Source organism: Phoca vitulina, unplaced genomic scaffold (genome assembly GCF_004348235.1).
Source record: "Phoca vitulina isolate PV1807 unplaced genomic scaffold, GSC_HSeal_1.0 scaffold20, whole genome shotgun sequence".
Lineage (NCBI taxonomy): Eukaryota > Metazoa > Chordata > Mammalia > Carnivora > Phocidae > Phoca > Phoca vitulina.
The window spans coordinates 16,411,857-16,437,708 of NW_022589723.1; the positions used below are offsets into that span (position 1 = coordinate 16,411,857).

Below are 25,852 nucleotides of genomic sequence, written 5' to 3' on the forward strand. Positions count from 1 at the left end.
TGAAAAAAAAATTCATCTAGAAACATTAATTAGGTGGACATTCACTTCTACATGGTTTAGAATTATAAGTTTCTACCCATAGCATTATTAAGTTAGCCAATTCTGCACTATTCATGAACGGTTTAAAATTTTTTGCTATATGATGTTTCACTATTTCAATTTTTAAAAAGTAGTATTTCAGATGAAAGAAAGCCTGTGTGAAACCATAAAAGACAAAGTCTCTAGCTATCACATGAGATTTGAAATAATGCAAATGTCAACTAAAAAAAAATTCAGATTAATATTTTAAATAATGAAACGAGGACACAACTATGTATTTTGTGGCAATTCTTGAAACACTTCTTTTCCACTAATTGAGAGCAAGGATCAAAATTTTGAATAGGTATTTCCAGGAAAAGTACATCAAGTAAATCTACATCCTCATTAAACGTGACTAATTTCAAATACTGAATTTGGCTGATCATACATACAAATCATCAAGATTTATATCTTATTCTGGATGAATTTCAAACATAGCAGTATAACATTTCTATATTATGAATTACAAAAGAATTCATAACAATTCAATAGGCAATATGCAAGTTTATTTAAATAATTTAACACTGCACAGAATGCTAATTTAGAAGTATAAAAATAGATGGTTTAGCAACCAAATATAAAGCACCACACAGGAGCAGATTACACATACACCATCAGGCCTTTGGAAGATTAAGGCAACATTAATATCTCAAATAATTTTATGAGAACACTTCACTCATATGATAGATGTTATTAAAACATCTCAAAATAGAGAGTCCACAACTTTTTCAGTATGAAGTCTTCCCTTCCAGCTTTCTTGTCAATATATTAATGATTTTTCTTAAACACTGTACAACAATTAGTCTAGATTGACAAATGGGCTATCAAAGCCACTATCTTGTTGGCTAGATAGAGGAGCAATTAATTTTCTCGAAGGCTGCCGACACACATATGATGGTGCTGTACTGCTCAGTTTTTTGAAATCTGGCTTTAATATATCAGCCTTATGATGAGGTGGGTGTCTAAGAGTCATACCGATCTCTGGCTGGGAACAAAGGGTTTCTTCCGACAGGTCTGAAGTGTGACCACTCTGACATTTCTTTGGTTGACAAATCATTTTATTTTTCTCTGTATCTGAAAGACAACTGGCTGCTGAAAACTGTTTGAAATTAACAGCTTCAGCTGGTATATCCAGAGTTTCTTGTGGTCTACCGTATAAAAATGACACTTCGTGACTGTTGCAGGGTAAAGTGGCACTGTTGGAATGCCAGCCTATGGGGTCATCCAGGTCCCCTCCATCCTTTACTGGAGTTTCCCGAACACCCAAACTTTGACTTTTCTCAGATGCAGCATTTTCACTTTCCATTAATGGATTACACTTATACACTTTTAAACCAAGTCTTTCATTAGGATCTCGAAAGGTTGTATGTGTGGATCCAGATTCAGAAAGACTAGGGGTACATCTAGGTGAGGGTTTATTTCCGAAGGATCCAAGAAAGGGGTATGCGGCTGAATGCTGAAGTGATTCAGAGCCAATATCACTGAGGTCTTTCTTCTTGTGCAAACCAAAGCCTTTTTCACCTTCACAAGGCACAAACTCAGGAGAAACATTTTTTGGCGACATGTCTGGGTGTTTATAATTATTATCCCCAAGCTGGAAGCCTGAGTGTGACCCTTTGGAACCCATGTGCTTTGTGTCCCCATGCTCTGCGTCCTCTAACCGTCTTCGTAAGTTACAAGCAGCCCTTCTCTTAGGAACGTGGTCACACATACTTCTGGAGATAGTTTGTATACTGTTTGATTTGCTTTCAGTGTGACGTGATGTATTCTGAGTCACATCATTTCTTTTTGATTTTTCAACTCCAGTCAGCATCTCTGAAGTCAGAGGTAGTACTACTATATACAAAGGAACACAAAATTAGGGGAAAACAAAATCAGGAGAAAATTAACATTGAAAGAGGAGGGAAAAAAATTATGTTTTCATGTATTTCCAAAGAATGCATATATTTTAATCATTCTCAAAGAAAATACATCGAGGCTGGACATTTAAAAATATTATTTTACATATATCCATTCAATAAGGTTAAGCAATGTTGTTATTGAAATCTGACATTATTGTTATACATCTGATCTATTATTTTGTGCAACAGATATTGCATTTCAAGAGCCAACTGCAACGTTTCCAATTCTGTCTGATGAAGAAAATTTGCTAAAGAACCCCAGTGCCCAACGCCTACATAAGCGCGCGTGCGCACACACACACACACACACACACACACACACACACACTGTAAAAGCTAAAACGGAGTTTCTGATTTAATCTACCTAAGACAAGGAATCTGATCAGAAGCAAAGCAGCCACATAGCATTAAATCAGAGAAATCATACCTCAGAGTAGTGTACCTTGGTCCCTAGATCATGAAAAGGGTTTGCTTTTATTAGGGACACTTGCACAGTTGCCCCAAATCTCTTACACCCAAGATTCACATCACCATTCCCAAATTTACACAAATAATCTTTGAGCTTTTTAAAAGAATGTCTACCAATATCAGACTTGTGGATTCCTGAACAATCTCTGCTTCAAGCTTTCTAGAAGTTCAAAAGCCCCATTTCCCCATAGATATATTCAAAATCCCCCTGTGTGACTGGAAATTTATTGATTTTTTCACATATTTCCATCAGCTTTTGCTTTATATATGCTAAAGCTATTTTATTATGAAGAGAAAGAACCCATTTATAGGTTCTTAGGAGTCTTCTTTACAATTAGCAACTTCACTTTAATCCCTTTCAAGTATAATTTGCTTAATATTGTATTTAACTTTATAATTTATCTAATATCAATGCTGCATTGCTTAGTATATTATTCTCAATTCCTTCACTTTGACTTTTTGAATGTTCTCATAGAAATAACATATGCCTGGATTTTTAAAAAATGGAAATTATGGTCTTTTAATAAGTGAGTTTAACCTATTCATGTTTAGTGTGATTGCTGATGTTTTGACCCTACAATAATTTTCTATTGACCCATGCTTTCTAGTTGTATTTTTCCTCTTTCATGATTCTGTTAGATTGAAAACCTTTTCTTACAAAAATTTTCCCCTACTAGTTTGAGAGTTATATATTCTACTTCTCTATTAGCTAGCCATAAATCTTAATACACATACATAAACTTGTATTTTTCTAGCAATGGCTAGAGTTACCAGTAACTATATCCTTTCCTTGAAAATAGTAAACCTCTTAGGCATATTTGTTAGTTTCCTCTACAATATATTCTTACATCCTTTTGAGAATACTATACTTTGCTAACATTCTCAGGTCCTTTTATTTGTTCTATTACTTGTATCCATAGGTATAAGTTGTATTTTTTTTTTGCTTTGTCTTATTTTGATTTTGGTGTCTTTTATCATGGTGCTGGCTTTCTATAGGTATTTGGTGATTCTTGGTTGAATGCTTATCTCATAGATATTCTGAGTATGGCATCAGCTTTTTTAAAAAAGTTGAGAGTGTTGTGAAAGGAACAAGCTGAAGGGTAGAAAAACCCAATAGCTGGTACTTTGGGCATGTGGGCTCTAAGTTCCTCCTTGGCGTGATTAGCCATCTAGAGCCTTGCCCTGTTCTGAGACTCTTTTTTCCTGTTGCTCTTACTCCAGCCCAATGGTGGGGGTAAGGGAAGGGAAAGCAGAAGGATTAATAAAGAGGGTGGCCCCACCTGGTTACTGTTGCTTGAGAACATCAACTAATTATAATTACCTCACTGGTATCCCCTAGGCTTACTACTTCTCCTGCAACATACTGCCTTCATATGTGGAACAGTTTTGATACTGCTCCTACTTATAGCTGTCATCTTCTGGCAGTTTTGAACTGTTTCCCTCTTCAATCTTTCAGGGATTTCTCACAGCTTCTGGTCTATCAATTGTAACTTTTTATTTTTTAATTATTTATACATTGTTAAAAATTGAGGTGCACTTGCCATACAATGTTATATTAGTTTCAGGCATACAACACAGTGATTCAACAGTTCTAGTTCTATACACTGCTCACCGCAACAGTGTAATTACCATCTATCACCAAATAAGTTATTAAAATACTATTGACTATATTCCTCATGCTGTACTTTTCATCCCTGTGACTTGCCTCTTTTATAACTGGAAGTTTGTACCTTTTAGTCTTCTTCGCCAGTTTCACCCAGCCCCACCTTCTCCCCTCTGGCAACCACCAATTTGTTCTCTGTATTTATGAGACTGTTTCTGTTTTATGTGTTGTTTTTTAGATTCCACATATAAGTGAAATCATATGGTATTTGTCTGACTTTTTTCACTTAGCACAGTACTCTCTAGATCCATCCATGTTGTCACAAATGGGAAGATTTCATTCTTTTTTATGGCTGAGTAATATTTCTGTGTATGTGTGTGTGTGTGTGTCTGTGTACGAAATCTTCTTAGTCCATTCATCTAGTGATGGACAGTCAAGTTGCTTCCATGTCTTGGCTATTGTAAATAATGTTGCAATAAACATAGGGGTGCATATATTTTTTCAAATTAGTGTTTTTGTATTTTGGAGTAAATACCAAGTAGTGCAATTATTAGATTGTAAGGTAGTTATATTTTTAACTTTTTGAGGAACCTTTATACTGCCTTCCACAGTGGCTGCACCAGTTTGCATTCCCACCAACAGTGAGGGTCCCTTTTTCTCCACATCATCACAACATTTGTTTCTTGTGTTTTTTATTTTAGCCATTCTGACAGGTGTGAGGTGATATCTCAGTGGACCTTTGATTGGCATTTCCCTGATGATGACTTATGTTGAGCATCTTTTCACATGTCTCTTGGCCATCTATGACTTCTTTGTAGAAATGTCTGTTCATGTTTACTGCCCATTTTTTAATTTTTGGATTATTTGTTCTGTGGGTGCTGAGTTGAAGTTCTTTATATATATATGAAGTTCTTATTTTATATATATATATATATATATATATATATATATATATATATATATATATATATATAAATCCTTACCAAATGTATCATTTGCAAATATGCTCTACCACTCAGGAGGTTGCCTTTTGGTTTGTTGATTGCTTCCTTCGCTGTGCAGAAACTTTTATTTTGCTGTAGTCCCAATAGTTTATTTTTGCTTTTGCTTTCCTTGGCTGAGAAGACATACTTAGAAAAAAGCTGCTCAGGCCAATGTACAAGATATTACTGCCTATGTTTTCTTTTTTTTTTTTTTATGGTTTGAGGTCTTACAAATATTTAGGTCTTTAATACATTTTATTTTTGTGTATGGTTTAAGAAAGTGATTCAGTTTCATTCTTTTGCATGTAGCTGTGCGGTTTTCCCATCATTAAAGAGACTGTCTTTTCCCCTTGTATATTCTTGCCTCCTTTGTTGTAGATTAATTGATCATATAATCATGAGTTTATTTCTGGACTCTCTATCCTGTTCCATCGATCTATGTATCTATTTTTGTGCCAGTACCACAGTTTGATTACTAGAACTTTGTCGTATAGCTTGAAATCTGGAATTGTGATACCTCCAGTTTTGTTCTTCTTTCTCAAGATTGCTTCTGCTATTCAGGGTCTTAGTGGTTCCATACAAATATTAGGGTTATTTATTCTATTTTTGTGAAAAATACTATCAACACTTTGATTGGGATTGCACTGAATCTGTAGACTGCTTTGGGTAATATGGGCATTTTAACAATATTAATTCTTCCAATCCATGAGCATGCTATATCTTCCCATTTGTTTACATCATTTTCAGTTTCTTTCATCAATGTCTTAAAAGTTTTCAGAGGATAGGTCTTTCACCTCTGTCATTAAATTTATTCCTAGGTATTTCATTCTATTTGATGCAATTATAAATGGAATTATTTTATTTCTCTGATATTTTGTTATTAGTGTATATAAACACAACAGATTTCTGTATATTAATTTTATATCCTGCAACATTACTGAATTCATTTATTAATTCTAGTCATTTTTAGGTGCTGTCTCTAGGGTCTTTTATGTATAGTATCATGTCATCTGCAAAAAATGAGTTTTGCTCCTTCCCTACCAATCTCGATTTTTTTTTTTTGTCTGTCTGCTGTTTCTAGGACTTCTAGTACTATGTTGAATAAAAGTGGTGAGAGTAGACATCTTTTTCTTGTTCCTGATCTTAGAGGAAAAGCTTTCAGTTTTTCCCCATTGAGTATGATGTCAGCTGTGGGTTTGTCATATATGGACTATATGTTGAGGTATAATCCCTTTAAACATCATGAACTGATGTTGAATTTTATCAAAAGCTTTTTCTCCATCTATTGTGATGATCATATGGTTTGTTGTCTTAATTTTGTTAATGTGGTGTATCATGTAGATTGATTTGTGGATAATGAACCATCCTTGCATGCCCAGAACAAATCCCACTTGATCATCATGAATGATCCTTTTCATGTACTGTTGAATTTAGTTTGCTAATATTTTGTCAAGGATTTTTGCATCTATATTCATCAGAGATTTGGCCTGTAGTTTTCTTTTTTTTATAGTATCTTTTTCTAGGTTGGTGTCAGGGTAGTACTGACCTCATAGAAATGAATTTAGAAGTCTTCCTTCCTCTTGTATTTTTTGGAATAGCTTGAGGAGAACAGGCATTAAGTCTCCTTCAAGTGTTTGGTAGCATTCATCTGTGAATACGTCTGGCTCTGGACTTGTGTTTGTTGGAAGCTTTGTAATTACTAATTCAATTTCATTTCTAGTAATTGGTCTGTTCAGATTTTCTATTTTTTTCCTGACTCAGTCTCAGAAGATTGTATATTTTGAGAAATGTATCCCTTTCTTCTAGGTTGTCCAATTCGTTAGCATATAGTTTTTCGTAGCAGTCTCTTACAATCCTCTGTATTTTTGTGATGTCAATTGTTACTTTTCTTTCATTTCTAATTTTATTTGAGTCTTATCTCTTTTTTTCTTGAGGAGTCTGGGTAAAGGCTTATCAGTTTTGTTTATCTTTTTAAAAAGCCTACTCTTGCTTTTATTGACCTTTCCTACTATTTTTTTTTTAATCTCTATTTCATTTATTTCTGCTCTGATCTTTATTATTCCCTCCCTTCTACTAACTTGTTTAAAATCTATCCTGTCATTTCTAGGAATGAAAGCAACTATAGGAAGCTGATGGGTATGCTCAGTCTGCCTATTCAAATTGAAAACTCTACACTCTTTTTTGTAAGTTTCCAGTTTAAGTAAAACAGACACAACTTTATAAATTAACTCTCACTCCTTACATTCCTTGTTCTTTTTCATACTAAAAATATTAAATATTTAAGAGAGAAGGGAGAAAAAAACCCTTTTAGTGACTCATTTTGACATACCTGACTGTGTAGTTTTGCTCTGGGATTTATTAGAAATCGGCGTTTCCAGCAATTTTGCCATTGTAGCAAGTTTGCTAGCAGCATTCATAATCTTTTTCTCAGCCCTGTGGGGAATTCCAGAATATTAAATTAATAATAGTTTAAAGGAAAAAATGAGTTTCCTTAGCCCCAGGATTTCTGTTTTCCTATTAGTTCTGCCAATATTTAGGGTAGTACAGACATAAGCCTCTCTTAACCCCTAATGGCCGATCATGTAGAAATAGTTAATTTTGTGGTTAAGGAAAATGTTTAGAAAATGACAACATGCTGTCCTGGTAGTCTCAGGACACACTGTTTGTTTAGATTGAACTTACCCTTCCTGTTTTCCATTATCCTGCAAAATCTGTTGGAGGCAAGTCAAGTAATATTTGCGCATCTTTCGGGCGGTTTCTTGACGTTCTCGCAATACCTCTGCTTTTACCATTTCCGCAGCTCTTTCCTTACTCTCCTGAATATAACGAAGCATATCACCTAGTGGGGAGGTGAGGGAGGGAGTTGGTAGGGAGACAGGAATTCCCACAAAATGCATGTTTACTACCAGTTTTTCAAAAACAGGGGAGGCAGACTTCAGATCAATTTTCTGGGAGATGAACTGACTAGAGGTATAGTTTAAACATTGCACTTTTCCACAATCATTAAAATGGAATGTTTCAGATCACTATTTTAGGAGACTCAAAGGAGAAATAATCTAAAAGTCCTTTTAGAATGATGATAGCCACATATGTTAAGGAAACAGCATATTCCCTAGGAAAACACTGTCATATTCTAAAACACTGAGGCAAGAAAATAAATACGAGATACAGAAACTTACACATTTTGATTATGTATTGTCTGAGTAAGAGAGGAGAAAAAAATATACCTAAAGGGTGAGGATGAAAGGAAAAAAGAACCAGACACAGAAAGATAGAAGGAGGCAATATGAACTAGAGAGACTCATATTCCCATTTACTCATGCTCTGAAAATCCATGTTTCATTATTTATTCCATTCTTTCAGCAGCACTTATGCATACCCAAGTAAATATAATACTATAATCCATGAGAGATATGTACAAAATGCCAGGGAGAAGGATAAGACCTATGTTGCCTTCTGAAATATACATTTAAAACTAGTTCACAGGGACGCCTGGGTCGCTCAGTCGGTTAGGCAGCTGCCTTCAGCTCAGGTCATGATCCCAGGGTCCTGGGATTGAGTCCAGCATCAGGCTCCCTGCTCGGCAGGGAGCCTGCTTCTCCCTCTGCCTGCTGCTCCCCGTGCTTGTGCACTCTCTCTCTCTCTCTCTGACAAAAAAATAAATAAAATCTTTAAATCAATCAATCAATCAATAAAAAATAGCTCACTGCTTTCAAGTTTTCTTTTTATCTTTGATTCAACATGATTGGATTGAGACTACCATTACTTAAGGTCAACATTTTTTTTTACTAAATCTAGGGCTACATCCTACCTCTAGAATATCACTACTCTGTTATATTAAAGATTCAATTCATAAAGGAATCTCCCTTAATATCAGTAAGCTCTTCCTGAAAATTAGATGCTCTATGCAAAAAATACTAACTGAAAGACTATTTCTCATTATTTGAAGTGGTATAAATTAAATTGGAATACGTGTCAACACAAAACCTCCAACCAATGTCTAAAATGTTAAACAAAACACACACATACAAGTTAGCAGATGAGTATGAAAAAAATGCTTAAAATTTCACTTCCCAACTGATGTGATTGTTAACAAAAAGTTGCTTTGTTTGTTTTGTAGTAATATGGACCCTGTTGGCACCAGCAACAACTGAAAAGTAAATTGTCTTTATTGATACTGAGTGGGCTTTTCAAAACACTACACAGGATTATGATGGTCTAACAAATACATCTGGAACTTAAGACCTTTTCCCACTCATTTTGCTAAAAATAAAAGCAATTTTAAGAGGTAAACATACATTTCTCCTGTATCAACACTAGTTATTGTTCTGGGACATACATACAGTCTAAGCAATATTGTAATTAAAAAACAGGAGATAGTCTACTGAGAAAACATAAACCAGAGAAATGCTCTGCAAGGTATGCCTCTTACTGCAAAGGACTTGATAAACAAATTTACATGTATGACTTAATCCATTATCGAAATAATGAGAAAGAACAGAATAATGTCTAGCTAGATCTATTTTCTATGGTCTTTAAAAGCTTATGGTAGAGGGATGCCTGGGTGGCTCAGTCAGTTAAGCAGCTGCCTTCAGCTCAGGGCATGATCCCAGGGTCCTGGGATCAAGTCCCACATCGGGTTCCTTTCTCAGTGGGGAGCCTGCTTCTCCCTCCGCCTGCCACTGCCCCTGCTTGTGCTCACTCTCTCTCTCTGACAAATAAAATCTTTAAAAATAAATGAAATAAAAGCTTATGGTAGAAAGTAATACTTGCTAATTTAAAACTCACATGACTTTTTTTTAGTTATTTAAGTTTTAAGATTATGAAATTTTTAGTTTAACATTAGTGCCCAAAAAAGAAACAGGATAATTAACAATATAAAATAACTCTACCCTCATGTCACTTCCAAAAGATATTGGGCAAAAAAATCCATTGCTGCATAATTTAGAAAAGGGGCCACTAATTTCTTCTAAAAAGCAGATAAGATCTCAGAACAAGTAGTTTGAAAAATTCCCCCAAATTACTAGTGCTAGTAATAAAAAAGGCTCAAACCCCCTTAAAATCCTGGGACTCTCCTCAGGGACTTACGCTTAATTTTTTTTACAGCTTTAATGTACTGTCCACGAAGTTCTTCCAAGGCCCTCCCATTGCATAGCAGGCAAGCATTTTCAATGGCCCCTTCTGACAATGACCTAAAAATGAACCAAATATTGGAAACAGAGATTGTTAAGTAAAAATATCTAGCTATCTATATATTCCAATAACATCCAACTGAGATGTGCTAAAAAAAAAAAAAAAAAAAAGAAATCATATATCAGGATCTTTACTATATAGTTTTTTAAAAAAGAAGAAAAATAGAAACAAATGTTATGGTTACTTAAATAAATCATGATAAATCCACATGATGAAAATATATGCAGCTACTGAAAAGCACATTATAGAATATCTAATGACATATGGAAATGTTTATTTTATAACACTATATTAATAAAAGCTTACAAAATAGCTTACACGATAATCCCAGTTTTTAAAACATGCACATGTGAGTATAAAGGGGCTTAAATGATATAAAACAAGAGGTTAACAGAGGGTATCTACTAGGAATAGGGTTTTGGAAGATTTTCTTTTTTTATACTTCTTGCTATATAACAAGTTTTATACTCTTGGTATGAATATTATTGCTATAATTGATATTACAAAATAAAAAAAATACTTAGAAATAAACAATTTCTTTAAAATAGTAAAAGTTGGGGCACCTGGGTGGCTCCATTGGTTAAGCAACCAAACTCTTGATTTTCGGCTCAGGTCATGATCTTGGGGTTGTGACATCAAGCCCTGAGTGGGGCTCTGTGCTGGGCGTGGAGCCTGCTTGAGATTCTCTCTCTCCCTCCCCTTCTGCCCACCACCCAACGCCCCGCTCACACTTGTTCTCTCTCTCAAAAAAATAAATAAAAATAAATTTAAAAATAAAAATAAAATAGTAAAAGTCTACCTTGGTGGTGTTTTACAAAGTGTTCTCAGTTCTTCCAATTTACTCTTCATGTCATTGTTTTCTTCTATTAATTCTTCAACAACTTTAGTATTCTCTTCTAAAAAAAAAAAAATTAATGGTATATTGGTCAATTAATCTGTTTTTTCCCCCTCAGTCTTCCTCTCCCCGAAATTCCCAGTGCAAATGTTTATAGAGGAGATTGTGCAAATGGCAGTTGCTCCCTGTGTCATTCGTTTCCTGATGAGTGCTAATCTGACCACTCCCTGTTCTGGTTTCTCAGCACTTAAAAACTGTATTACAGCCACATCTTGCTTTGGGTTACACACTGCCCTGGAATAGGCTTCCAACTGTTTCACATGCATCTATTTTTTCCCAGCTAGACTGAAGCTCTGTTGAAACATACTGGGTCTTCCATTTTCATGTTCCTCCTGGATCCTGGTACAGTCTATGCTCATATATACGATCACTGAACAAGCACTGCTATACAAAATAAAAAGAAAATTAAGATTAAATAGATACCACTTTCACAATTATTGTAAGATTTTCAATTCTTTGAACTTCTGAAAAGAGGATGAGGAGACTAATGGCGTCCATATGGAATGGAGGACAAAGCATGAATTTCAGAGTGAGAGAGACATGGGTTTAAATCCTAGCTCTGCTTCTTTACCAGTTAAATGAGCTTAGGCAAATTACTTACGCTTTCTGAACCTGAGTTTTTTCATATGTTAAATGGAGATAGTATTACTTACCTTTAAGATAATAGAAGTAAAATCATAAGTGCACAGCACCCGATACAAAGTCTGGCAATACCAGTGTTTAATAACTATGAACAGGACACACCATGTTTCCTACCACGCCACCCTCTCAACACACCCTGTAAGTTGAGTAATGAGCCACTCTATTCCTCCTAGACATAACTTGTATATTTTTAAATCACTCACCCTTACTCCACCACTTTTCAACAAATGCTACCAGCACAGTAGAAAACGGAATTTAACAAAAAAGCAACCATAATAGCAAAAACATTATCAACTAAGAGATGTACGTTAAGACAAACACTGAAATCAAACTACCAAATGACTTAATTCTGACCCCGACCCCTTTTATCAGCCCGTTGTTTTGAGCTAAGTACCAACTTCTTGGATTATTTCTAAGTCTATGAATTACAGAAGATAGCCTCAAAAAGCACCATGCAGAATAACTATGATCACAATGTATGGTGTTAAATATTATTTATAAATAATAATCTTATCTAGCTGCCATTGTCATTTTATTATGTAAAACAAATATTCTTGATTTCCATCAAATTTTTCAAGAGCTACAAATAGCTCATTTACTCTTCTGGCTTCTACCGAAGAGCGAAGCCATCACCATGGGAATTACAATTGTTCAAATTTTTCTCTCAAAATTCTTAAAATCCTGTCTTGCCTTAGAATAATGATTATCTATCTCTAACAGACTTGGTAAGCAGTATAGGTGGGAGTGAAGCAGGTGGTTCCTCTTAGTCAACAGTATTTACCGAGGGTGCTATATTGCCAGGTACTGTGCACTAAGTGCTCGGTCAGGACTTGATCCTTGTCATCATCAAGGCTACACTCCAAAGGACAATACAGACAAAAATTAATTACAAGGATGATATGATAAACGTTAGAAAAATCATTAGAGCTGCGGGTAATGTCTAACAGAAGAAGCTAACCAAGTCTGGGGTGGTTAGGAAAGCCTCCCTACGGAAGCAATGCACCGGGAGAGGGAGGAGTAGGAGTTAACCAGGCAATGTGATCAGGATGGGAAGACAGATGTTTTGGTAAATGGAAATGAAAACAGACAAGAGAAAAGAGACAATGAAATCCATGCTCTGGCCCTATGAGAGAATAAAAGGGCTGGGGCAAGACAAGGCTAAGGGGCTGGCAGATGCTGCATCATGAAAGGCTTCTTAGATGATGTTAGATAAAGTGTCTGCATTTCCTACTGAGGGCCAGCTAAGCCACAGGACTTTAAACAAGAGAGTGTCATGATCCAATTTACTTTTTTAAAAGGTCACTGGAGCTGCCTGATGGGGAAAGCCTTGGAGGGACAAGATTGGAAGCAGAAAGAGCCAGGAGATGACTGCTGTCCAGGCAAGCAATCGAGTTAAAATGTAGAAAAAAAGTGAACCTATCTGTCTGTTTTTTTCTGGATCACACAATTATTTGGGACCCTTGCATTCAACCCTTCATTCAGTCAAAAAAGGGCATCATGACTACAATGATGAACAACATAAAACATATTCCTCATTCTCAGGGAATGTATAGGTTGGAAAGGGTATCAGGCAAGTAACCAAAAAATTAAATACAGAATGGTAAAAGAGTAGGAACCAAGACAGCTATGGGGCCACACAGAAGTGGCCTGAATAACCCAGACGGGAAAATCAAGGAGGGATCTGCAGATAAGGCATCTTTCTCAGTTGAACCCTAAAGGTGAGGAAGAGTTAGGCCAAATGAGAATGAAAGGATAAGGTATAGGGCAGAGTGACAAAACTGTATGCAAGGTCCAGCAGTACAATTCCTGACCAGCTCAGCAATCTGAGTATTTCAAATGCACACAGTAGAGAGCACAGGAAATAAGTGACTAGTAAAAGGTAAGAGGGAGCGGCCTCAGAAGCCCAGTAGCCTCCCTGGTGCAGAAGGGCAAGAGAAGATAGCAGAAGCTATCCCTTCCAGATAATCTCCCTGACAGCACGGTGAAGAATGGACTGGAAGGATGCCAGACCAGGCCCATATGTCTTCGTGCACAGCTTTCCCCTCTGCCTAGAATGCTGTCCTCTTTGGCAAATACCTTCACTTTCAAGGCTTAGTCAAGCCCTCCTTAACTCAGATAGGAGGAAGAGTTCACTCAAATCCTCTCTGCCAAGTGTACACGAGCATACTGCCAGGAGCACTCGGTGCTGCAACTATTTATTAATCTGTTTTTAGGTCTCTTCACTTGATGATAAGCTTCTTGGAAGGAAGGAAACAGAGTCTTGCGCATCTACTGCAGAACCGGAATTCCGTCTAATGTCTTCACTGCTGTGTCCCTAGAGCCTAGAACACTGCCTGACACATACTGGGCACTCACTATCTATTCAATCCAAAAAGGAAGAAAGGAATGTGACCTTTTAATCAGAGCTCCAATTTTCCTCTTTGTAGTTCAGGAATAATAATTTGGTCAGTAAAAATAAGGTCCAAATTAGTTTACATTAATCCTCAAAGAGAATCGGTGCCTACATTAACTAAAATGTCACATTTGAACATTTCAAGGATCAAAGAGATTTATACCGGTAGTAGTCCTACTTTAAATGCTAACCTCCAATTTTTTCCACTACAGCTTTGTGCTTTCTTTCTAAATGCTGAAGATGCCTACAGCATTTCTCCAGTTTTCTTTCCAGATCTTGACATTCCTGCTTTGCCTTTTCAAGTTCTTGGAAGCAGTGTCCACAGGATGAATCTTTAATTTCAAGGATCTTTTTCTTATCTGCAAAAATTAAATGATAGCAAACCTTTATATCAATTTAGACTACAAACTAAAAAAGGAAGGAAGGAATGCAGGAATGAAGGAACGGAGGAAACCAGGTGACATGACTAAAGAAAGTCAACAGTGCAACTGAAAAGAATGTGATGCTTAAGAGAGAGAGATCTGAGTTTAAATCTTCTTTATACTATTTATTGGCAGTGTGGCTCAGAGTATATCATATAACCTGAGACTTAGTTTTTTACTATGTAAAATTAAATAATACCATCCATTTAAAAAATTGCTATGATACATGATGTTCAGCTCTTAGTATTGAATACCATTCCCCACTAAAAGGAACAAAGGATCTTCAAGAAATGGCTAACTCCAGTACTGGGACAGGGTGTTTACAAGATGAATGCCAGAAAGAAATTCCTGAAAAATACAGGAACATCACAAGGACAAAGGAGCCAGTTTGAAAGGGCTCCAGTAGCTGAATATGGGGCAATTTGAACACTAAGTTTACTAATGAATTATAAAATATTTAAAAAAAAAAAAAAAGAGGAATTCATGAGCCATACCAATAATCCTACCCATAATGGAATGGATGGATAGATGGGTAAGTAGGTTAAGTTGATAGGTAAATAGGTAGATGGATTGATGGACAGATTGATAAATAAACAAAAAGATAAACAAATGAGTACACAAACTAACAGGACGATTCATGATTATAACAACATGCTAAGTGTCAACTGGTAAAAGTAGAGGGAAGTCTAGAGCTAGAAAAATTATAATTTTGCAACCACCATGGTAAAGACTGAATCAGACAAACATCATCAATGATTGCTAAATATAAGGGAAATGTTTAATGAGAAGGACATTTTCATGGTCTTAGAAGTGTCTCCCCACAGACTGCTTTTTAGTTGTGAGGTGGGAGGAAACCACTGAAGAAAATGAACAGGGGCGCCTGGGTGGCTCAGTTGGTTAAGCGATTGCCTTCGGTTTAGGTCATGATCCTGGAGTCCCTGGATCGAGTCCCGCATCGGGCTCCCTGCTCTGCAGGGAGTCTGCTTCTCCCTCTGACCCTCCCCCCTCTCATGCTCTCTCTCATTCTCTCTCTCAAATAAATAAAATCTTAAAAAAAAAAAAAAGAAAATGAACGCCGTGACCAGGTGCTCAAATGAACTTCACCAATAAAAGACAAATGGACACTGTGCACCTCCACATGTGATAAAGACATCACCTATGCAGCGTTCCAGCCAAGGAAATGCAACCTGAATCTCATTATGAAGAAACACCAGACAAACTCAAAATGAGGTAAGTTCTACCGAAAGCTGGAGGTGGGGTGGAGTGGTGGGGAGAGGGGAGAGTAAGCCTTTCAAAAATGTCAATGTCATAAAAGTCAAAAAGAGGCTATGGAAATATTCTAGACTAAAGGAGACTAAAGACACATGACATCTAAAGGTAATACCTGAGCCTGGACAGATTCCTGTACTGTGGGGGGGGGGGGGGGGGAGGAATAATGAAAGACATTATTGGGTCAATTGACAAAATTAGAATACAAACAGGTTGACACAGTATTTTCATCAAATGTTTAATTTACTATACCAAGGTTATAAAAGAAAAAATTCCTGTGTTTTGAAAATACACACTGAAGTATTTAGGGGTAAAAGGGCACAATGTATATAACATCCTCAAATGGTTCAGGAAAGAAAATGACATGTTCACATACACATACACACAGAAGAGCATAAAACTGTATACAATGTTATCAACAAATGTATCTAGGTAAAGGACAGATGAGTGTTACTTGCAACTATTTTTACTTTTGTAACTTTTCTGTAAGTTTGAAATTGTCTCCAAATGAAAAAAATATTTAAAACTATCAGGAGGTACATATGTATAAAATATGTGGGGCACAGTACCTGGCAGAGAGCAGCATACAATAAATAACAGCTATTGCTATTAGTAATATACGGAATTCGTAAAATTTAAATAATATCAAAAATGATACAAAAAATAGGTGATTACTATTAATATAATTGATAAAATAAAGTGGGGACACAGATTGGCACAGGCTCAAAAGCCAGTACCCAAAAATTTGATGTAAAATCATTGGTTCAGCAGAATTATTCTTAGCTCTTTCCTGACTTCAGTTTCCTCTGAATGGTGCCATTTTATGTCCATGGGCATCAAAGAATTAATGAAGCATCACACTGGTATCATACATGGTATTTATATTTTTCATTTAAGACACTGTTGTAAAACTAGAAACCAGGCAAATGTCCATTGACAAGAGAATAAATTATAGTATATTCATAGAATGGAACACTACACAGCAATTAGAGCTACATGCATTAACATAGACAAATACCAGTGGAAAAAAGCAAGTTACAAAGACTACAATGAATATTACACTACATTTTTATAATGTTAGGAGACAAAACAACAGCTTTTTCAGGATACCTGTATTTGGTCAAAACATAAAGAAAAGCAAGAGAATAATTTTTAAAAATCAGAATATTTGTTACCTTGGATTGTAAGGAAGTTATAGGGATGGGACTGTGGTCAAACACACAGGGGTCTTCAACAGTACTGGTGACGCTCTAGTTCTTAAGTCAAAGAGTGGGCTCCTGGGTGGTAGGCTTCATAACTTACATGTGCATCACATATTGTCTTTGCATGTATCAAGTATCTCATAATCATTTAACTTACTTTAAAAAATGGTAAGATATTAGGAGACTATAATCAAATAGTTAACAATGGTACTCTCTGGTGGTAATATTATAAAGGACTACAGCACTTAATATATATTTTGGATTATTTAATCCTTCCTAATGAATTGGTTAATGTGTTTGTTTTTAGAGAAAAAAGACTGAAGAAAGAAAAATCCTTTTGTAGTCTGATTTGTCTTACGTAAAAACAAATTCCTTTCATATTGATAGGACTTCCCAAAGCCAAATAATATCTAAAACTTGTTGCTACCCATTTCATAAATTTAAAAAAAAAAAAATCTCTGGTTATTCCAAATAAAAACAACCGATATACAATGACAGTGAAAAATAGGAAACAAAATACAAATTAAGGTAGTATTCCTATACACCTAATGAACAATAAGAGCTTCTCAACCACCTAGAATCTAGAAGTGAGGAAAAAGGGCCTATGGATGATCAGGAAAATAGTCAACTGACTTCTTAGGAAAGGCAGAGATTCTCTAAAATTCTGGTAATATTACTTATTAAATTAGAAATTGTGGAAACTGAGATTATTAACCTAGTACATCTGAGTTGTTCTGGCAATTCAAAGTTCTTTCCCAGGTCGCAACAGACACAGCAGAGAAGAAACAGAAAGACTGGGTATGTGTTTGTATGTGGAGGGAAGGAGCAGGCTGTGAGAGATCAGTATCTTAAAAAGGACTGGAGCTAATAAAGGATATGTCAGTTCTTGGTTCAGAATTTTCAATGACTAGGCAATAGAAGCCCAGTCAATATTCTTCAGTGAGCTCTGAATACGTCAAGGGGCTTCAGTACAATACAATAATCCTTTTTCATAATAACAACTGTAAGTCATTATGGGAACATTAAGCTATTAATTTACCAAATGTTCAAGGAACACAAACTATGTGCCATTCACACTCTGCCATGTATTGGAGAGGAAGAGATAAAACACTGCTCCTGCCCTCAAGAAACTCACAAATCTGAGAACACCTCATCAGAAAGATTTCCATTAAAAAATGGTTGAAATGAGCTTCGATAACATGAACAAAAAGGTCCCAGTTATTTGGCAATTCTTTTATGTGAAACCCGCGATTTCTCAATAAAGCCAGGGAATAAAAACATGACTGTTCTATTAAAATTCTCATTATTCTCCTTATAATAAGACCTACTTATGAATGGAGGGAAGACCATGAAAGGATAGAATTAAGAGGGTCTAAAGTATCCCCATCTCCTAAATGCAAAATGAAATCTAGGGAGAAGACACAGATTAGGTAGGAGTAATATTACCCACTCGTTCACTCATAAAAGCTGCACACATCTTTGAGTTCCTTTTATCCTCAGAGCAACCCTCTGCAACTGTGAGTACGGATGTAACAAAGACCAGTAGGAATAAAATCCCATTACCAGCTTCTGCTTCTGTTTTTTGCAAGGCCAAGGCCTGAGCACAGCATCCAAAAGTAGGTGCAGGATGGACTGCCAGGACTCCAGGGTCTCCTCTGCCAGTGACCTCTGTGGCTGGATCCTTAGAGATCTTGGCCATATTTCTCTGAAAGAGAGTATCTGCATAGTTAATGCCATGTAAAAATCTTTACACAATTCTCCATTTAAAATGCTCGTATTAAAAACATAAAAAGAAAACACTGCCTGAAAAAAATCTCGCTTAAACCATCACCAGTATTTTTCTTAGGGTGTTACATGAATACTGTCATTACTCTGAACTAGTCTACAATGACCGTAATTTTCGAATTAGAACATTATCTGACAGAGGTCTGGTGGGCCAACTATGAGACAGATAAGAGATACAGTTTGCACATATATATATGAATTTAAGATATTTTAATGGCTTATGTGGTCAAATCACAGGACATACTATGTGAAATCACAATTGTTCTTGAAAATCCAGAACATTTTTACTGCAGCAGAGGTCAAACTCAGAAACTATAACTATCAAACTTTTGTCTTCCACAAATTTAAAATTACATTTATACAGTATGTTACATTTATAAATACTTTCATATATACTGTCATTTTATAAGGAAGTTCAGTTGAATTCCAAAGTTAGAGAGAGAAACTGAAGCTAACCTAAACATCTTGCACAAGACTATTTCTTCACTAACATTTATTGAACACTTTCGGTATTCTAGTCCTTGTTCCGGCAATACAGCTACTAAATTCATTCATGGTGAGGCATCCTTTTAAGGTAGTGTTTTCAGATTCTTTTTTTTTTTATTTTTTTTAAATTATTCATTTCAGAGAGAGACAGAGATAGTGAGAGAGAGAGCACGAGCAGGGAGGAGAGGGAGAAGCAGGCTCCCCATGGAGCAGGGAGCCCAATGCGGGACTCAATCCCAGGACCCCGGGATCTCGACCCAAGCTGAAGGCAGACACTCAACTGACTGAGCCACCCAGGCGGCTCTGTTTTCAGATTCTGGACAACTACCAAATCCCAAAGGAACAGAACAGGTGATCTTGAAAAAGTTGCCTTGTTTAATTACTTAAAACCCACATATCAGCTTGATTCTAGAAGCCTTGATTTTGATTATAAGAAACTCTTAACTGGCTATTGGAAAACCTACTTACAATGTGCATCAGAAGCAGAAGTCAGCAGTTATAAAGAAAATGGAAACTCCAGGCAATCAAGGGGATATGAGGCTGAGGCCAAAGGGAGTAATAAAAGTTGAACTCTAAGGTAGCCAAGGTTTCCAGTTTCTACTCAAAACTGGAGAAAGGCCAAGATGACAAGAAAAGCAGGAGCAACAACCTTCTTGTCTTAGTTTTAACTTGACTTTGGTGGTAAGAAAAGACAGAACATGCATCCTTAAATTTGTTTGAAAATTCTGCTCCCATTGATATTTTTTTCTTTTTTCCATCATGACCTGTTGTATTAATGTATTCCAATAAGGCATTCCTTTTCATGGAAACTACATTTTCAATTGATTGTATCCTGTCCATTTTTAAAAATTTTTGATCTAAGTTATTTTAATGAGGACTTGTTTTATATATACTGATCATTTTTTTCCTGTTTTAATTTTTATAAACAGTTCTAAAACGGACAAATTTAATCAATTATAATTCATAGTTCTTCATATTTATGGCACCTATATTGCAAACTTATAATCACTGGTTACAATCATTGCTTTACCTCAAGGTCCTGAGCTGGGATTGTTCAAACAGCAGAAGATCAAGTATTCTTCTATGACAAATGCCAGAGTAGGCATTTCAAAGCCACCCTTTTCTCAGGAATAGAATCTAATCCCACCCAACAAAAGCCACAAAAGTCTAAGTTCTTAGCCAAATTATTTGATTCTGTCTCCACAGACATGTGAGCTACATTAAGTCATCCAGATGATCTCAACACTGCTAGCACAATCAGAAACCCTACACAGAGACCCCAGGATTGAGTATATATTAATAGAAGAAAGGTGTTACATTTTCCTGATTTTTGTAGTAGAGATTGCCTTTTCAGGAAAGTAAACGTGAAAGCATATAACATGATTTTCCCATCACTGCTCACGCTTAAAACTCACTATAAATAATTCTTAATTATTTTTTCCAAAAATTTTCAATTAAGTATAACAAGCATCATTCATGGGAAGTGATCCTGCCCAGTTGTTTTTACATTGAAAACAACTCTTAACTGATTGCTTTCACATCTTTGTGAAATCGGAATAATGGTATCAACTGGGGTGAACTGGGATGGGGTAGACTGATCTTTCAGGTAACTTTTGGATCTAAAATTCTGTACTATCTCAAACGCAGGAGGGAGAAAGGCCAAGCTGTGTCATTCATATCCTACAAAACCCAAGGAATTAGGCGAGAGATTTGTACTTTCTTTTTCAGATAAGCAATTATAATACATGACTACACAGGTAACAGACTAGTTATCCTCAAGTGTGGGACTGGAACTCAGATTTTTTTACCAGCTCGTAAATTTCCAATAAGTATTAATACCAAATGTTCAATCCTGGCCTTGAAAATCGTTAATCATGATATCTTAATGAAACTTAACTCTTATGTCTCTTCTCAAACCTTATAATATTGGCATTTTCTTTTCTACCTCTAATTCCAAATGTGGAAATTGGCTGATCACAATGCCTACATATCATTCTGGATTTTTCACGCATATCTCATTTCTTCAATCTTCCACCAAAACTAAAAGCTGGTGTCAGAGACTATTCAGACAACTAAAAGAATACCATTAACTCATTCTACATGCACTGATCTAGTAGACCAACAAAACTGGGCTTCAGAGTTTTGTTTGAGTGAGCCATACTTCTATTTGCTTGTTCTACAACAATATTTTTTGTACTTGGTTGGCATTTTTTGCCTTTGTGAGATAAATTCCTTGAGGGCAAGAAATAGGCTTCCAAACTCTTTAGAAGCTCTTAAGAAACCCTAGTTTAATACGATGCATATTTCTTGAAGTGGTCATGCCCAAAAAACAAAAATAGGAATGAGAGTTATTCAGTTTCTCAAAGCTCAGGCCCTTACAAAGAACAGCGTATATTTTTTAGGAAAAAGAGGTCTAGAGCCTAAAAGCTCTGCCTCATATTTGTGGCACCATGAAGAAGCAAAGTTTTTTTGGCAAAAAGAAATGAAATCCTTTGGATTCACTACAAAAAGTTGTTAAGCCACTGGTAAAAACTCAAGTTTTACGTCTATTAAACTGTAAAATGAAGAAAGGAAAAATGACCATATGCGACTTCTACAATCATCTTTGATGTTTATTAATAGCGCGTTTCACTTATCAGGAACATACCTTTTCCCACTCAGAGTTGGCATTTTCTATAGCTAGGGAGAGGATATCTTGAAAGGCTTTCTGTATGCAGGCCTTTAGTTTTTCAAAATATTGGGCAGACACCCATTTTGAAGAACAAGATGACACGAGTTCCAAGAGCTGCTTGTTCTCTGAACCACTGACATGTTCCTTTTGGGTGTCCTTTAAGAGAAATTCAAGTACAGTGAGGATGTCTTCCTCATACTGATAGATTTCCAGTTGGATCCGCCTGGCTTCCTGCATAGCCCATTCTCTACGACTCTGGTCTAGACATGTTTGCAATTCTGTCTCCTTCTGAAGAAGTAGTTCAGTTTTTTGTTTCACAAAGTCTTCTTTAGCTGCCGCAAGCACCTCATTAATTTTATTTCGGTGATCATCTAAAAATTGCCGGTAATCTTGCTCATTTTGTTCTTGAATTCTGTGGATTTCTTCTTGCTTTTCTTTGTTCCATTCATTCCGGGCCTTCGCCAGCTCAGCCCTGACAACCACAGGGACTTCCTCGTTCTTTAATTCAAGCTCTCTCTGAAGAGAATAAATCTTCTCTTCCAATTCTTTTCCAGGTATTCCATTTTTCTTCATATTTTCAAGCTCGCTTTTCCATTTCTCTTTAGCTTCAGAAATAGCAAATGATATCTAAAAGACATAACAGTGAACATTTAAAATTCTTTATGATCTCCTCATTAATTAAAAAACTAAACTAAAGTAACTATTTGGGATAAGACACTGGTCCTACAATATATTCATACTATACTCAAAGATCCTTTCCTTAATTTATTTTTTTAAAGACTTCATTTATTTATTTGAGAAAGAACGAGCAGGGGGAGGGACAGATGGAGAGGGAGAAGCAGACTCCCTGCTGAGCAGAGAGCCCAACGTGGGGCTCTATCCCAGGACCCTGAGATCATGACCCGAGCCCAAGGCAGATGCTTAACGGACTGAGTCACCCAGGTGCCCCCCTTTCTTTCATTTTAAATGACCTAATATTTTATGTCTTATGTTATTTAAAAAAACACCAGTTTCTACAAAAAAAAATAAAAAAATAAAAAACACCAGTTTCTTGAAGAACTAGAAATTTAAACTGACCTCAAAAATATGTAACTATACAGTTACCCAAAATTACCTTCGAAAAAAATTCATATTAGTTTTACACAGATGTAGCCTCAAATTTTACCTAAGCCCACGACAAATGAAGTATCTTTTACATGAAGCAAAAGCAGCCTCATAAAGAAATCTTACTATTACTTAGAAATATAACACACACCTGCACAACTTGCTGACAAACATAATTGCATTTTACTGGAAGCACAGTGATTAGCACAGTTCATTAAATGATAATACCAAACAGAAAAAGTCATTTTCTCATTAATCTAATTTTCTTTTATGACAGAATAACAAGGCTAGCAGATCACAGACAGTAATAGTACATAACCAAAAGGTCCTAGGGAACCAAAAAACCGAGGCTTAGCTCTAACCCCACCTTTGACTGCTGAGGCAGCCTTGCACAGTGCTTAACAGAGCAGGCTCTGGGGACAAACTGCTGCAGGAAACTGACCAGCTCTGGGACCACACGCCCATTCCTCAATTTCTTTGAGCCTCAGGGTCCTCAACTAATAAAATGGGGACAATTATAATGCTTACCCGATAGAATTTTGTTAGGAATAAATGACAAACGAAAAAAAAAATCCATTTAAAGCACTTAGTCCAGAGCCTGGCAGATAAGGACTCAATACATGTTATGTAGTTATTACTTTTGGCTGTATGGCCTTAGAAAAGTCACTTAATCTCTTTTGTACTTAGTGTCTTCATCTACATAAGGTGCAGATTAGATAATGACCTTGAGTCTCTCTTATAAATTCAAAAAAGTCACAAGGATATAAGTGTTAAAACAAGCGGGCATCTCCAAAAGCTTGGCCTGGACAGTGGTGACTGCTAGTACTCAATACTGTCTGTATATATGCTCTGGATGTTGTAATAAAAAGGTATCTGTTTCCCAAATTTTCAGGTATTATATAATCTTAGCAAACACCTTCAACTAAAAAATTCTTAAACATGTTATACACCTTTATTCAATGATGTATTCCTGAATAGTTGCACATAAATCAAAATTTTTGAATTGTATTATTTTAAATCTACTAAGGGAACCCACCATCTAAGACGAGCTTTACAAAAGAATTCACAGCAAAATTCTTTTGCTACCAGCAGAATAATTCAGTAGTGATTGTGAAACATGTTTAAAGAGTGCTGTTAGGGAAAGCAGTCTTGTCACAGTGGATGCCTGAAAATCATTACCAGGTGACCTGGTGGAGGTGGCAGATCCCATGGAATTTGGATGAACTGCTGACCTCACCAAAAGTGTGCATCCTCTCACACGAAGTTGTGCAAAGCAAATTTGACAGCATTAAGCAACTCAGGGGTTTCCTGATAGTTGCCACACATTAGATCACCTGAGAAGCCTTTAAAAATCCTAATACCCAGGCCACACCCTGTACCATTAAAACATAAAGACTGGGGGATGGGAGCCAGGCAACAGTATTTTTTAAAAGATCCTCAAGTTTTTTTAATGTGCAGCTAAATTTAGGAACCACTGAACCAACTTGACAACTCTGGACTCTGGACAAACTAGCTTTAAATTTTTATAGATCTTGGGGCGCCTGGGTGGCTCAGTCGTTAAGCGTCTGCCTTCGGCTCAGGTCACGATCCCAGGGCCCTGGGATCGAGCCCCGCATCAGGCTCCCTGCTCCACGGGAAGCCCGCTTCTCCCTCTCCCACTCCCCCTGCTTGTGTTCCCTCTCTGGCTGTCTTTCTCTCTGTCAAATAAATAAAACCTTTAAAAAAAAAAAAAATTTTTTTTATAGATCTTGATGGATCACTCTAATCTTACAAGAACCTCCAGCCAATGCTATGAAAGTAGCCCTTGCTCACCTTCTTTGGTTTGGAGGAGGGATCCACAAGAGGTTAACTTATGTTTTGTGGCTGAATAATTATTTAGAATAGTGCTACTCACATCCAAGTGTGCTCTAAAAACCAGCAGTGTCACATCACCTAGGAGTCTGTTAGAAATGCAAATTCTCAGGATTCACTATAGGCCCACCAAATCAGAATCTCTAGGAAAAGAGCCCAGGAATCGTTTAACAAACCCTCCAGGGGAATCTCATGCCTGCTAAAGTTTGAGAAGCAACACAGTGTCCTCTCATTTCTGTATTTCTGCATTCACATACATTCGGGTCTTCTGTGATCTTAGGGAAAGATCTCTTGACTACTTTATTTTCTATATTCTACCCAACTTTATTATTCTTGACTTCTGAGCTCTGAGACACATGCACATCATCACATTATTTCCTTTCTCTCTCCCTCTTAAATTTCTCCTTGAAATATGTCAGCATACTAAAAAGTATAGAGAATAATGCAATGAACACCTGTGTACTATCACACAACTTAAGAAAAATGTTAAAAGAGTTTATTCTTGCTGAATTATTTCCTTAAGTAATCTGTGGAATAAGATTATGAATATGACATATGAATGATTTACAATGTCTGTTACACACATTATTTTCCAAAATGGTTGTAATATTGGGAGAACAGTATATACTTGACACTGCGATCTATTATATTTTTTGTATTGCAGTTAAGAGAGAATGTAGACATATGGCATAAAATAGCACCCGAAGTTTGTTATTTGGACTTTTTGTGAAGACTGTATATCCATATTCTGGTGTACTTATCCTCAGATTCTTGTTTTTCTTATAAATTGGTATTGTTTTTCTTATTGTATATTAGTATTAACGTTTCTCATGTTTAATTCATCTATTTTCCTTATTATTATCCTGTCACTGTTTTTAATTACAAAAGCAAAAATGTTTTAAATGTT

The 25,852-nt window shown here is 36.1% G+C and overlaps 1 protein-coding gene across 9 annotated transcripts in view; it reads right to left on the reverse strand.

Moving 5' to 3' along the window:
* Nucleotides 1-562: 562 nt before the first annotated feature.
* Nucleotides 563-25,852, reverse strand: part of CEP152 (centrosomal protein 152) — an 87,941-nt gene continuing 62,651 nt past the window's right edge. For all 9 annotated transcript variants that reach the window (XM_032417280.1, XM_032417283.1, XM_032417282.1 and 6 more), the window contains 7 exons: nucleotides 21,967-22,617; nucleotides 18,612-18,753; nucleotides 11,026-11,122; nucleotides 10,122-10,225; nucleotides 7,716-7,872; nucleotides 7,363-7,466; nucleotides 563-1,914 (listed from right to left, as the gene is read on the reverse strand). In XM_032417280.1, the coding sequence (XP_032273171.1) occupies nucleotides 878-1,914; nucleotides 7,363-7,466; nucleotides 7,716-7,872; nucleotides 10,122-10,225; nucleotides 11,026-11,122; nucleotides 18,612-18,753; nucleotides 21,967-22,617 (2,292 nt within the window). In that variant the 3' untranslated portion in view covers nucleotides 563-877. The remainder of the gene's footprint in view (nucleotides 1,915-7,362; nucleotides 7,467-7,715; nucleotides 7,873-10,121; nucleotides 10,226-11,025; nucleotides 11,123-18,611; nucleotides 18,754-21,966; nucleotides 22,618-25,852) is intronic.